General features: G+C 43.0%; 2 protein-coding genes across 8 annotated transcripts in view; both read right to left on the minus strand.

The window, feature by feature from the left end:
- Nucleotides 1-201: 201 nt before the first annotated feature.
- NAA20 (N-alpha-acetyltransferase 20, NatB catalytic subunit) lies at nt 202-4913 on the minus strand. 7 transcript variants are annotated; one of them, XM_075706957.1, is made up of 7 exons: nt 4828-4913; nt 4658-4682; nt 4463-4553; nt 3104-3239; nt 1913-2058; nt 1381-1453; nt 202-520 (listed from the first exon to the last, which is right to left on the minus strand). In XM_075706957.1, the coding sequence occupies exons 1-7, from the start codon at nt 4878-4880 to the stop codon at nt 439-441; spliced, it is 606 nt and encodes a 201-aa protein (XP_075563072.1). In that variant the 5' UTR covers nt 4881-4913; the 3' UTR covers nt 202-438. The 7 variants fall into 7 exon arrangements, with proteins under 7 accessions (XP_075563072.1, XP_075563074.1, XP_075563078.1 ...); XM_075706959.1 differs by lacking the exon at nt 1381-1453; XM_075706958.1 differs by having other exon boundaries at nt 486-1453.
- A 2717-nt stretch (nt 4914-7630) lies between these two features.
- The window catches only part of RIN2 (Ras and Rab interactor 2), a 53016-nt gene continuing 46077 nt past the window's right edge, over nt 7631-14569 (minus strand). Inside the window, exons 9-11 of the mRNA XM_075707400.1 lie at nt 13820-13951; nt 11537-11700; nt 7631-8439 (exon numbers count right to left, since the gene is read on the minus strand). Of these exons, the coding sequence (XP_075563515.1) occupies nt 8122-8439; nt 11537-11700; nt 13820-13951 (614 nt within the window). The 3' untranslated portion in view covers nt 7631-8121. The remainder of the gene's footprint in view (nt 8440-11536; nt 11701-13819; nt 13952-14569) is intronic.

Here is a 14569-nt window from a genome sequence, read left to right on the forward strand (position 1 = left end):
AAAGACATTTCTACATTATGCTTAATAGGTTTATCTTCTATGCAAGTATTAATACATTGCCTTCTCCTGCTGTGTTTCTTGGGCATCGTACAGTATTTTCATTGGTCATGACTAAATGCATTTGAAGAGTTTTTACTGTTACTGATTTCAGTTATGTGTGGTTTGAAAGAAAACCCAGAGAACACCATACATGAGGTAATTCCATTTTAATAGTCTCTGAATTTGCAATATTTGAAAGGAAAAACAATGGTGTAAGTGCAGGAGTATGCAGCCACTACCAACGGAAGCAGCATTAGTAAGCCTCCCGGTATTGCTTTTTGGTATTTCATGGGGTAAACATTGAGTCTAAGATTCAGCATCCTTATGTTCTTGGGGGCTGGGGAGAGAAGACACCTGACACTCTTAGTAAGTTGCCTGAGAATCACAGCTTGTAGTTACTCAATGTCTTCTGGTCTCACAGGATGAGGCAGAGGTATAATTGATTTCTTCTCTGTATCTCTGGAAAGAGCTTTTCTCATATCTGTGGCAAAAGAAAAAAAAATGCTATTATAAGACGACAGTCATTGCACAAAACCGTATCAAGTGACTTCTGTGTTACAGTAAGATAATTTTTCATCAAGATTTCATAGAACCATAGAATATCTCAAGGTGGAAGGGGCCCATAAGGATCAAGTCCAACTCCCTGCTCCTCGCAGGATTACCTAAAACTAAACCACATGACTAGGACTCTGACAGGCTTGGTGCCATGACCACTTCCCCGGGGAGCCTATTCCAGTGACCGACGACCCTCTCAGTGAAGAACCTTTTCCTGATGTCCAATCTGAACCTCCCCTGGCACAGCTTCATTCCATTTCCTTGTGTCCTATCGCTGGTCACCAGAGAGAGGAGATCAGCACCTCCCCTCCGCTGCCCCCCCGGCGGAGGCTGCAGGCTGCGATGAGGGCACCCCTCAGCCTTCTCTTCTCCAAGCTGAACAAACCAAGTGACCTCAGCTGCACCTCATAAGTCTTGCCCCCGAGACCTTTCACCATCTCGGTCACCCTCCTCTGGAGGCACTGTAATAGTTCAATGTCCTTAACGCCGTTCAGCAGCAATGTTATCAATGGAATATAACACTGCATGAAACTCAAGTGAATGGAAAGGAAATGGCAGGCTAAAAGGACAAATACGTGATTTAAGGCATCTGCAATAATGGCAGATGTCTGTCTGTAGCTCCTGTATTTCATAGTACTCCTGCATATCAAATGAATAGTGCAAGAACAGAAAAGATATACAGCATGGCCACATAACCCTCCGGGGAGAAAACGTAAAGGAAAGAGCGCCTAGAAAGAGGAAGCAGCTGGTACTTCAGTCTCGTTAACAGAATTAACAGTAACATACTTGAATTTCCACATTCCTTCCCTTTTGAATTGAAAATGCCACCCGATTCTCTGCCACTGTTGACCATTGACACCTGCAAATTTTTAGTAGATGTCTGAGAAAAACAAAGTTTCAAGTCCATGTTATGGGAAGAAACGAGGAAAGCGCTGCCATTCCTTCCTCCAATAACTAGCAAACAGCCCAGCCACTGGACGTGAGCATTCCTTAGAAAGAAAAATGAGGTAAGAAACTGCATTTGTATTTTCATCTTACCTACAGGATAAGTATCTTTGTCCTTACTAATTTATTCTTGTTTCGTACTTTATTTTGCCACAGATGCTACAAAATGAGCAAACTGCAAGAATAAGTTTTGTAACTGATGTAATCTTCAGTAGGAAAAGCTATCTAAAGGAGTATACAAAATCCCATTCACCAACAACTATCTGAACTTGTTTCATATTTAAAAAAAAAAAAAAAATCATACAAACACACACAGGAACTCTCAACATGAAAAATCTTTCCATTCAACCTGAGGCAGAACAAGTGTACTTACCGTAAGCATCTTCATCTGGCTCTCCATTGCTAGCAGAGTAGTACTCTAATACTGTCCGGTACACACTGTAGCCTAGTTGCTTATACATATTTACCGCAACCTGATTTGATACTCTCACGAAGAGATCAACGAAAAATCCACCCTTTCTTTGGAAAAAAATAAAACCCAAAAAACCACCGTAAGGAATAGCAGGTAAATGTGTTTCTAAATAACAACCTGTAACTTGTTATCAGAGCACAGCAGGTCTGATGATGTGGTAGGCTAATCAAACATCTTTCACACTGTGGTAACAAATGCGCTCCTTTGCCAAGGAGCAAATCCAGTATAGGCTCAAATTTCATTTTCTTTTTGTCACATGACCATTCTTTTACACCAGCCAGTGGGTTCACAATTATGAACAGAAAGAACAGGATAAGCTAAACACCCAGACATGCCTCGTATCTCTAAGAAATTATAAAAAAAAAAAAAACCAACAAACCCCCAAACCCAACCGTATTTTAGATTGCATTGGCTTAGGGACTGCCTCCTTCAAAGTGCCTGGCGGAGGGAAGTGGTGGAATCAGTCACAAAATTCAGTTGCCTTGTTAGCAAGGCAGCCTGTTGACAGCCCTTCTCCTCACAAGGCAATTTTTTCAAACCATCGTACTATTTTCCAATTTTACCAACTACAATGGGATTGCCCTACCAGCACGAGTTGAGGACATTTCCCTGTGGGTTCATTTGACACTAAATTAAATTTTCAGCAGGCACAAGCAACCAAGCATGAGACAGAAAGTAAGCTGAGATACTATCTGCCGTACAATATTTGGTGAAGATTGTGCCTGTGGGGATTGCACAAGGCCCACAATTACTGACCAAGTATGTTGGAAGCCCTATGGGAAACAGCATTGATGTTTCATGAAGCTCTTTTTCTGTCAAGAAAAGGACCTTTTATACAGTATCTCTGTTGAAATTCAGGCTACTTCCTACTCATTCTGGTAAGTTAGCTTTCACAGAAACCCTGAGATCTTAAACTGACAAGCAACATTTCTAATTCTTGTTCTGTAACTACAGGGCATTTCAGCAAATCAGAACACTACTTAAAGCAAAATTCTGGGTCTGCTTCATGCAAATCAAATACCTAAGCCATAGACAAGTGTCTGTAGAAAAATTACTTTAAAAGATAGATTTAAAGATAAGTATAGTACTCACTTTTCTGAAATTTCTTCCAGTAGTTCCATCAATTTAGCAGCCAAACCCAACCGTCGAAATTCTGGTGCAACAGAGAGAGCAGTAACGTGTCCGTGCCATTCTTCCCTGGCCACAGAACCTTCTGCTTTACCCATTACTGTGAACATACAGAGCATCAGAGCAGTAGCACCTCTGGAATAATGCACCCTCACAGCTATACATCTTTACAGAAGAACCAAGCAGTGTATAAATAAACATTGCAATGATTGTGGTAAAGGCTCAAACAGGGAGGTCTATGTTATCACTCAGTGGTTCAGCAACCACTAAAAACGTCATTACGCTCAAGTATTACGCTAGTTTCTTGACTAGTGTACAAAAAAAAAAATTTTTTTTTAGCAAATTCATTGTTTGAGACATGACTTCCAAATGCAAATTTTAAGCAATTCTTGTGAGTCTTTAACTGAGTGGAATTCAGGATCTGACTAAAATAACAGGGGAATGGATGGCTAGAAGCCCAAAATTAACTCACCGTCCCGGCAACTGCTGGAGACTTTTGGTGACTATGGGGGAATAGCGCTTGGGAAGCTTTGCCGAGCTAGCAACAGAAAGCTACGGCCCTGCAAACACACTACGTTTGAGAAAAAAAAAAAAAGGTATGTTGTTTTAGGGGGCTTCTTTGTAGTTCCTCTCCTTTCTACACAGAACCAAACCAGTGTTAGTAATGAATATTCACACTTCTACACGGCACCCTTCTAAACGTCAGTCACTGCTGATAAGTAACTGATGTGGTGGGTATGGAGAATCCTTCTGCACAGCAAATGCTTTAAGCTTCACTATGTTAAATACTTTATTCCCCAGGTCCCTGCAAAGACCCTTATTCTGCCCGCCTCCCCCAAGGAATAAACAAACCAACAGTTCTGTTTGGAATGATTTCTGAAAACCACGAATATTCCACAGCAAATAAGCAACCGACATGCAGACCCAGAGCTTTCCCTTACAGGACAATGCAAAACCCAAGCCCAGTATTTTTACTTACTGATAACTGACAGTGTGTGAGATCAGAACTGAGTGCAGGGACTTAATTCTGTGATTACAGAAACACTTGTATGCATACATTCACCTGTAAAAAACCTGGGTTTTTTACCCACAGCCAAGAGCCCTTGCCACGCTAGGAACATCAAACCGAAAATGACTGCTACGAGTCATACCTAATACCCTTAGACACTTATGAAATGAGAAGATGATACACAACGTTCGTCTTCCCTGTTGGGTATTTGGAAAATGCGAAGAGTAAGAAAGGCTCCTGCGTTGTAATCCCCCAAATATGCAACGGGGTGAGACAGCAACACCGGCAAACCCGCGGAATCACACCACACTCACTGTAACCCATCAGCTCCCCGCCGGGCGCCTCGGCGACAACGAAATACTCGGGCCAGTGGGCCAGGTACTGCAGGTAGAAGGGTATCCCGTACTGGGGCGCTCGGTTAAGGAGCAAGCTGTCGCCGCCGCGGCTGCTGCCGCCCGCCCCAGGCCCCGCGCCTCCTCCCCGGCGGCCGGCGGCAGCGGGAAGGATACGGTCTCCGTCAGCGGGTCCAGGTTGCTGCGGGGAGAGAGCAAGGCTCACCGCGGGCCCGGGCCCGGGCCCCGCCGCCGGCCGGCCGAGGAGACGCCCCGAGCTCAGCGGGGGGCCGAGAGGGCGCCTGAGGGACGGGGGAGGAGAGAATGGGAGGGCGGCCGGCGCTCACATGTTGTTGAAGCGGAACAGATCGTCACAGGTGAAGGCGCGAAGCGTCGTCATGTTGTCGTTGTCTCTGCTGCTGCTGCCCCCGCCGCCGCTGGCTCTGGCACCGCCGCCCCGGAAGCGCTCCCACCGCCCCGGAAGCGCTCCCGCCGCCCAAGGGCCCCTTCCGCCCCGGAGCAGCAGCGACAGAAGGAGGGGCTGGGGCCGAGCGCAGCAGGCGGGCGGCTGGGAAGGCTGAGCCCGCCTGCGGCGGAGGGAGGAGCGGCGGGGGCCGGGCCGGCGGGGCTGGGAGGCGCTCGGAGCCTGGCTCCGGGGGCGGGGAGCGCTTGTGCAGCGCCCGAGCAGCCCCGTGGCGAGCCCCCGAGAGCTGCCGCCGGCAGCAGAGGCCGAGACCTGGGTTCCCTTGGGGCGGTCTCATGAAAACTCTGTAACACACAGTATTTTACGAAATATACAGCCTTCTCTCTGCTTAACGGTTGGACTCGATGGTCTTTTCCAACCTAAACGATTCTATGATTCTTTAGCAGCTTGATTTGGGTCACTTTCCCTTACCTCCCCGCCTGTATCTCTGCAATCCCAGCAAGAGTGATGAGAGCAGCACGGTAACTTTTTTTTTTTTTTTTTTTTTTTTTAAATCGGGCTAATCCTTTCTGCCAATTTACACACAGCAGGCTTTGTGCACTCTTTTGGAATTACAGAAATAGCCTCTGCCCCTCCCAGTAACGAATCCTCACCCAGTTTGTGATGCTGCAACTCCAGCAAAGAACGATCCACTGAATGTAAGACTGGCCTGGAAGGCTGAGAGTGCAAGGAAGGATGACAGCCTTTAAGATGAAAAATAAGAAAAGCGACACAGGGAAACGACAAGAAGTAGTTAGATTTGATTTAAGCTGCTGCAGGTGGTCTTTTATGATTTTGCAGTATGTACTTTTGTGAATTCACAAATCGTTCCCTAATGTAGTGTTAACTTCTCTGTTAAAAATCTTTTATTCTTAAGATTAGGGATATATTATCTCCAGCTTTATCTCCCTTAGCCTTTCCAGTTAGTTCTCTATTTCAAAAAGAGGGAGTAATAATAAACAAAAAGAAAACACCTCAACTATAAGCTTTTTCTTGCTTTTTAGTATTTCATAACATCCAACACTTCACATTGGAGAAGACGGAATAGCTTATTTTTACAAGTCCAAATTCCTTCCAAAGTTTTTGTATCATCTGTTTCCTGGCATTACGAGAAGTGAGAAGTGTTTTGCATAGCACAGTGAATAAAATGTTCTAATTTTCAAAAGAAACAATTGCACAAGAATAGACAGCGGAATCATCTTGAGGTGGTTTGGGCACGCGTTTCCCTTTTGGCACTCTTTGCTTTCCCTCGTTTCATGCCCAAAATTCTGAGTTTCTTAATACTTTGCCTCTCTGCCTCAGTCCTTCCCTCCCCTAGCAGAGCCGCCATCATACGAAAACAGGGGAATTTTCTTTAGCACTGAACGTCGGTCTTAGTTTTGCAAGAAATGGTTCAGCAGTCAAGATAACCTGCCTGCTGCTTCTACTGATGTTCAGGTCAAGCACATTAACTAGATAATAATGTTATTACATCCTTTCTTTGCAAAGAGTTTAAAGTGGGCCGAGCAGTATGAAAAGCAGCAGTAGCAAAAGGCTACTGACACACAAAACATTCAAGTATGAGCTGTTTCTTAAAAAAAAAAAAACCCAACCAAAACCCACCCCAAAAACCACAGCACACAACATCCCAAATTATCATTCAGAATTACAATGTATTATTATGTGCAAAACTCACCATTTACAAAATGAAATACAAACATGTGCCAGGGGTTTCAGATACATGGCAAACTGACAAAAATGCTACAGATCTCTCTCTGTACGATACACGTGCTGCTCATGCCATTTTTGTAATCATCTGCCTTATGTTACGCTGCTCACACTAGACTTGGGGAGAGCCCCATGTCCCTCTAAAGAGCGTAGCCCTAATTGACTTAAGTAGGGTCCAGGGCGTCACCCATGGCATCGGCTATCTTGGACACATCTACAGAACACACACGTTTAATACCATTTTATCTTTGCATATGTAGGACTGATTTTCACACCTCACCTACCGAGTAACTTAGAACCATGAAATGCTACAACACATTCTTCAGTCCAAGACAGATTTTGATGTTGGTGACAGACTATACAAAATAGTTAGTGTTCTCCTTCACCTTACTGATATATTTAATCCTCCGCTAACACAAATAGTATCTGGGATAGGTGCTGTCAAATCCCTCTGCAAATCTACAACACCGCTTACATGAAAGTTCCTTAGCAACCTCCTTCGCTTATTTTCTGCAAGGAGCCTGAACCAGCAGACTAACGCATTTTAATCCTAAATTAGGTTCTCTGCATTCTTTCTCTGCCCCTTCTCTACATCCTTTTCTTTCAATCTCCTCTTCCGATCCCCTAGTTCTGTCTAAAACAATGCATATAAACAATAATCCAGATAACAGTACATCAAGTTCAGATAAAGGCACTGAAATCACCAGTGCCAATGTTACAATCTTCTTAGAGATAACACAAGTTTCATAAAAACTCTCCTGTAACAGGGAAAGAAGAGAAACCAGAGACTTTTAATGCAATACTCTAAAACCAGCAAGAGATTTATTCTTGTATATTAAATGTTAAAATTGCATGCATAATTATAGAATACTTTATAGTTAAAAAAATATTTAAAAAACCAACCCTGACAGTTTACCTGCAACTGCTATAAAATTTCTATGATATATATATATATAAAAAAACATGGCAAATTTCTGTAATTAAAAAAATTAGGAAAGGATGCAATCATCCAGGTAATTATGAGTTAACTGATGCCCTGCATCGGACAGTCTTGTCAAAATCATGCTGGTGAAACTGAGCTCATACCAGCCAGTTTACTGAAATACTTGTCTAGCGTACACGTATTTAAATCAGAATGACATTTGGCTAAAGGATGAGTGTAAGAAAATAGATTTTTGCACACTACCGCAAAAGACCTGCAGAGGGCCACAGTATAATATGCTTCAAAAGAGTCTGTGGTACAAGAAATTCAGCCTGATGGACTGTTTACTCAAACACGCTGGTGGAATATTCCGCATAACTGGCCATATGCGTGGTTTGCATGGGGTTTTGTAAGCAATGCTAGAAGTGTCTGCGCGTGTTTTACTAGGCTTTATGGTTTCAGACCTGTTTTAGCTCCTAAGGAAGGCAGCCAACAAAGACGTTTTCAACAGATAACAAAGAACAGAACTTAAATGAAGAGTTGCTGGTTTTAAGAAGCTGAGTCATCGTTGTTTTGAAAAATGGCACCATATGGATCACTGTTAATGCGCTTGTAGACAAAGTGAAAGACCTGGGGTTGCGGACGACTGTGCAACTCTGCTTTAATTTTCTGAGGGTAAGTATCCTCTGTCAGTTGCTGCCAGGTATCGTCAACAAAGAGAAACAGGCTATATTCTTCTGGATTGTCCACTTTAAACTTTTCAGCACAAAGCTGACATACGTCTTCGGTAGTGATATATGGTCTTACTAGTAAGGTCTTTCCTGTACATCCACTGTTAACTTCCTGGAATGCAACACGAAGGTAGTTCTGTAGAATGAGAAAACAGACATCAGAAACTCAAAAAAACCCCAAATTCACCCCCTGAAAACTGAAGAGTCAGCAACAAATAGCAAGCCTCTCCATGTTCTAGTCGTGAAACGCACACCCGTGATTCCTGTATATTATGGCCACCTTGTGAATTGTGACGTTCGTGGTAAAACTGTGGCAAGCCTGTGGTGGGCACAACAGAGATTCATATGCTGACATCCTCCTTTCGTTGGCTTACATTCTAACCCTGCAGTTAAGAGTGAACAGATACAGCCTTAACGCCACATGAAAAACACCAGTGGTTGTAATGGGACTTGAAGTTTGACCTTACTAGGAAACAAAATGCTATGAAGCAAAATAAATGTCTGAGGCAGCAGGCCTGAGAGACGATGCTGCCACTGCTGGGTCAATACTAGAGCGCAGAAGCTCCACGCACTATGTTAGTCAGAAGAAAAAAAAAAAAAAAGAAAGCCCTGCTAGCAGCACACAAGTGTGTTGATCCACAAGTTACTGCACAATAAACTGTTTGCACTCTTATGCCGCAGCATGCAACAGGTAATCCATCCTCACACAGCACATTTTCATTGCGTTAACTGGTGGCAATTTGGTGTCTGAGCCTGATACAACCAAGTTTTGTGTGACAGCATTTTCTTTTTTTAAGTAAGACTTAAAGGGATGCAGAAAGAAGATTTAAGTCTTTTTTCTCTGTTGAAGTTGACACATGCCCACAACTCTGGTAACATGGATAAATTCTAAATATGCCCTACAAAGAAGAAATGCAGTTTGCCTTTCAGAAACCATTTAAAAAGTAAAAGAAAAAGCAACAGCTGGGGGGGGGGAACTCAAAAAAGCTTTTGGACACATGAACAAAGCAGCCTGCCGCTGCTGCTTTTTTAAAAAAGAAATTAGCTGCAGTTAAAGACTAAAAAGCAGTAAAATTAAAGGAGGTGGAAAAAAATGACAGCATGAAAGACCTGTTCATTGACTGAGCTGGTACCTATGTTTGTATGCTGAATAAATTAAGCATGCTAAATCACAATGGTAAAAATTTACATTTCATAAAAACAAGCTGTTAAAAGCTAAGACTGAGAAGAATGTTCATGTGACTTAAGTTCCAAAGAGCACTCCTGTCTTTTAATAAAGTATTTTTTGATAGCTTGCAGACTGAAACACTGAAGCTTTACAAAAGCATTTAAACCATTGGGACTGAACCTGACTGAACAGAACTAATCCATTTTTGTTACCCAGCGTGAAGAAATTATAAAAAAGTCAGCCCTAGGTAAGGCAAAACACGCTACAGTTTTCATTTCTAATGTAGTTAACACACAGAAGGCTTGTTTTTAAATGCATGTGCTTTTAGATGGACAGAATTGCTTCAAGGAGAGGCTGAAATTCGTACAAATGCCTGTTACCCATACACTAAGTATCAAAATTATTTATGCAGTTTCAGAGAGTTGTATTTAATCATCAAAATACGGAATTTTTTGGTTTTCCATCTTTTCGAGGGAGCGAGGTTGAAGGCCTTCCAGGGCCCAAAAGCTGGTAAGGCTGTGAGACTGCATCACAGAAATGCAGCGATCGCATCCTGGTTCGATGTGGGAAAGATGAGTCGAACTGAAGTTGCGTTACATGTTGGTTGTAGGGAAGGTGCTTCATTTCAGGACTGCAGGACGTGGAGAAAGGAGATGGAAAACTGGCGTTCTGCGCAGGCAGCAAAATGCCTGAATTTGTGCCAAGTGTAGCCTGGAAGCGGTGTGATCTTACTGATTCAAGGCTCTCTTTTGAGATAGACAACAGAAGCAGAAGCACTGGACACACGCTCGGTGCCAGCTCTTCCCCCGCCCCCCTGCATCTTCCCACATTCAGCATGGCATCCAGCTGTACAGTTAGCTTGGCTGAAGTTCATTTGCTGAGGAAGAGAAGATGAAACGGAATACAAGATCCTGCTGAAAGAATCTTCTGTCATTTAGTCATCCAGCAGAAATACAAGGCGATGAATTTTTCCTATGAACAGTGTAGTGTTTTGCTAGAAAGAACAAATACTCAAGCTGCTTGAATCTGATACCTAACTACAGGTAAGCAGAATATAAAATGGATCCTAGTAAGATGGACTATGTGCACTAGCCATAGTTTGGAATTTCTGTTAATCGGTTGTCCCCTTCCTAAGAGAGGCAAATTGTGGAAGACTGCTTCTTTTCCCAGCTCCTTCCCGCTCAGTGTTGTGCTGTAGTTGTTTACATGGACACCGATAAAGCAAAAGGAGCCTCAACTGAAAGGTTTCCTTATCTCCCGATGACCCCGCACTTTCATTTCTCAAGCTCTTAAATACATCATAACTAACTGATGGTTGTCATTAGCCTCTCTGGCAACTTTGTGCTGTGGTATGAACTGTAAACAAGTGAACACAAAGGAGTAAATCCTTTCTTCTCGATTCCAACATCCTCCTTGCTTCAGTCCACAAACTGATGCGTCTGAACAGACAATCAACAGCATACTATATGAAAGACATGCAGGCCCGGTTTTAAATGATGAAGTAATCCCAACTGTTTTGTTATTCTTCAGTTGAAGTTACTGCCCTACTCTGAAAGAGCAGTAAGAAATGGAGGGGAGGGAAAAAACAAACAATCATGAAGACATCCATAGTACCGAACTCTACTCCTTGCTTAACCTTTAAAGCTGTAGGCAAGCTTTTCTCCCACCTCTTCTCTCTATTACCTGCTGTATGCCACCATTAGCTACTGGGGAGTTGTGCTGATTTATACCACTGGAAATCTGGATTTGTTCTTTTTCACAGTAAAGCATACAAAGAAGCTGAATCTAAGATATGATTCAGTTTGTCCTCGCTCTGTATGACTTAAATAGAAGGGAGGATGGGAAAGCCCCATTATTTAGCCTTTTCTTTAGACCATCATAATCAAACTCTATTATAAAGTGCAAAGACTTCAAAACCGAGGCAAATTTGCCAGCCATATTCTCAGCACCGCCTCACTCCACTTACCTTGTGGCCCCAAGGGAATTGTTATGAATCATACCTCTCAAATGGGAATTTGCAACAAAACAATCATACCCTGGGGTTTTTTTCAGCCCTAAGCTCTACCTGAAAATCATCAACTGAAGGTATCGTCCTGTTAGTTGTCCTCCTCTTGTGCCATTGTCGGAGAGTATCTCTGGCTTCTGAACTTAGCAGTCGGGCAGCTTGTTCTTCCTGGAAGTTCTTGATCAGTGAAAGTGCTCCATAAGCGCTTGTCAAGTAATAGCCTCCTGTGAAGGACAGCAAGGGAAGAAGTTCTCAGAGTGGTCACAAACATCACGCTAGTTTCGACTGGTCACAGTCAGAGGTACAAACACAGGGTTTTTTTTTATATACATCTATATATAAAATACATATACTCTGTTGCTGAAATATTTATACGTAAAGAAAAACAGTTCACTGGCCTGCAAAATAACTGGATAGCGTGTTCTCAGCTGCTAAGGGACATGCGGTGGTTGCATGTACTCCATATTATCAAGCGGTGCAATAGTATCTAACTCTGGGTCCACTAGCACTGGGGATAGCCGGTTACTCGAATGACCGGTGTCACGCCTTTACTCCTGAGTGTTTTTACAAAGTTGGAACATGAGTTTTCTTCTAAACAATTTCCAAAGAGTGATTTGTTTTCTTCCCCAACTTCAAGTGTGGATGAAATAAACATAGCTGTTTAAACAAAGTAAAAGACAATCTACCGCCGTTCCGGCACTTAAAGCAGCCACCCTTAGTGGCAATAAAGCAATGACCGAGCGTATGATTTGTACCCTGGGAGCATCCCAGAGCGTTTGCTTTTGTTTTTAAAAGGAAGACCGTTTGTCACCTTTTTAGCATCCCTATAATGTCCAACTAGTTCAGGAGGTGATGTGTACAGTCCTCCATACTTCACCTTTATTACATGAGCGGAGAACAAATTAAAGCCAAGACAGAGTTGCTGACGTACAAAAGAAGCTGCAGGTCACAAAAGAAAAGGAGTCTCAGCAGGAGGTAACAGTCCTCAACAACCAAGAGAAACAAAAGACATGCTGTCATTTATTTCTCTCTCTCTCTCTTTTTTTTTTTTTTTTTTTTTTTTTTGGTAAGGAAACTGAGTGGGAGTGTCGAATTAAGAGGCAGCAGTGTCTATTCATGGAGTCATTCAAAGACACTTTCTACGCTCACAGTAGCATTTTCTGTATTACTGATAGCATCCTCTTGGCCTTTAGCTTTGCAACAACTTTAATACATAGAACACATGCAAGACCCATGAGACAAACTGGACAATACATTACATTTGAATTGCACAACCCCAAAGCACTAACAAATTTTCCTGCACAGTATAGTTCGGCTGGTGCCAAAGACAGGGCTAGCCAATGGATGGACTTCTTTTGCTGCATTAAAACCAACATGACATAGTCCAGTAAATGCTTCTGCCTTTCAAGCACATTAATGATCTCCAGAATCACATCTCAAGTATTTTCTGTGCTAAGATTCCCGAACGATGCACTAGAGGATGCTCTGTACACAAAGCAGGGAACAGACTAGTGCCAAATTGGAGGAATCCTGGCACAGTTCTCTCATGCATACCGGCATGTAAGAGGATACAGCAATTTCAGCAAGCCAAGAGATAGCAGGAATGGGAAACATACATGTATACAACTCACAGCTGAGCTTGGTCACAAGAACCTTCAAACTTCCTCATAAAATGGTAGATTCTGGGGCCTACCAAGGGCTGGCAGAATACCTCTTTGCTAAAAACACCACCATGAAAACAGAAAGGAAGGAGATTTCCTTGCCTCTAGCGGACTTCAGCCGTCATTCAAGAGTGCCTTAGGAAACGTATTCCTAGGGCTCATAAAAATACTTTGCAAATATTGGGAAGAAGCAAAGATCATTAAGGGGGGCAATATTCTCAAAAGCACTTCCTCAGCAGAGAATTACCCCAGAAGTTTTTACAAGGCACCCAACCCAAATCCCATTACATGTCTCACATTTAACTGAATGCTGCGGCCCTATAAATACTCTCAGTATATTTTCAGGCACAGAAGGATAAACGCATTTGGCACCTGCACAGTGTATGTGTTTGCTCGCTAAGCCACGATGCTTCCCCCTTCTTGGTTGAAAATAACGTATTCCCTCATAAGGTAGTATACGCCAGTAGATTCCCAGGTCACTCAGACCTGTACTCAGTCAGCTAACCAGCTTTCTTTTAAGGTGGAAATAGTTATGAGATTCTCCTACCTACGTCACTGACTTCAGGAATCCCCTTGCAAGGCTTTCTACTCAAATAAGGTTAACAGCAAGTGCGCTATGAGGAAGAATCCCCCTTCCCTAGGTCCTTCACTCAATTCTAATAAAAATAAATAAATAGATTACCTTCTCCATGCAGCAAAGATGGATCCAGCAATTCCATCATGTACTCAATTTCAGTATCCAGCTCCAGCATATCACACTGGGCCAGTACGTATGTCAACACAGGCAAGAAGTCATCAGCTCCGTACAGCCTCCCTGGGTTGAAGGGAACACAGACAGACAAATCACACCCTTTTACCAGTTTCAGTGTGTGAAAGGAAAGCATTATGTTGCTGCCTTCACTGACCGGTATGTTTGTATTACTCTAGAGCCTCCTGTTACCAATGTGCAGCAAAGAGAACATCATCTGACACTTGCTGGACAGGAGACCAACACCAGCTTCATTCTGTACTTCTAACAAGCACAAATCTGACGATGCACACCTTTAGGCATGCAAGGGGATTTAAAGACTGGGCTCACCTTGGCATCAGCTCAACTGGTCAACTCACAAAAGGCTGCCATGCCAGTCTGGCCTGACCTCCACCTGCACTTCTATCACTGGCTAAGAGATGATGAATAGGCATTTTCTTTATACGTGCAGGGACGACATCCACTTTCTGGAAGGATCCAGCCACAAATACCAGTTTCTGAGTCTGAATCCCCGCAGAGAAGCCTGAATATAAAAGCCTATTAGATTCGACATGAAAACTCAGCTCATTTCCTTGACATAGTCAAAAACACCAGTGAGCAAAGCCTCATATCATTCCCAACTAGCTAGTGAAGCATCATCATCAATGGCAGCACGCAGCTAACACACAGGGACTATGCTGTACC

The sequence above is a fragment of the Pelecanus crispus genome, chromosome 3, assembly GCF_030463565.1.
Source record: "Pelecanus crispus isolate bPelCri1 chromosome 3, bPelCri1.pri, whole genome shotgun sequence".
In the NCBI taxonomy this organism is placed as follows: domain Eukaryota; kingdom Metazoa; phylum Chordata; class Aves; order Pelecaniformes; family Pelecanidae; genus Pelecanus; species Pelecanus crispus.

Bases quoted from the DNA above. Each gene is read 5' to 3' on its own strand.
- NAA20 (XM_075706957.1), bottom strand. From the start codon at position 4,880: ATGACGACGCTTCGCGCCTTCACCTGTGACGATCTGTTCCGCTTCAAC. The intron at 4,554-4,657 runs GTATCCTTCCCG...CGAGCGCCCCAG, and splicing joins TGGACCCGCTGACGGAGACC to TACGGGATACCCTTCTACCT. The intron at 3,240-4,462 runs GTGAGTGTGGTG...GTATGTTCACAG, and splicing joins CGGGGAGCTGATGGGTTACA to TAATGGGTAAAGCAGAAGGT.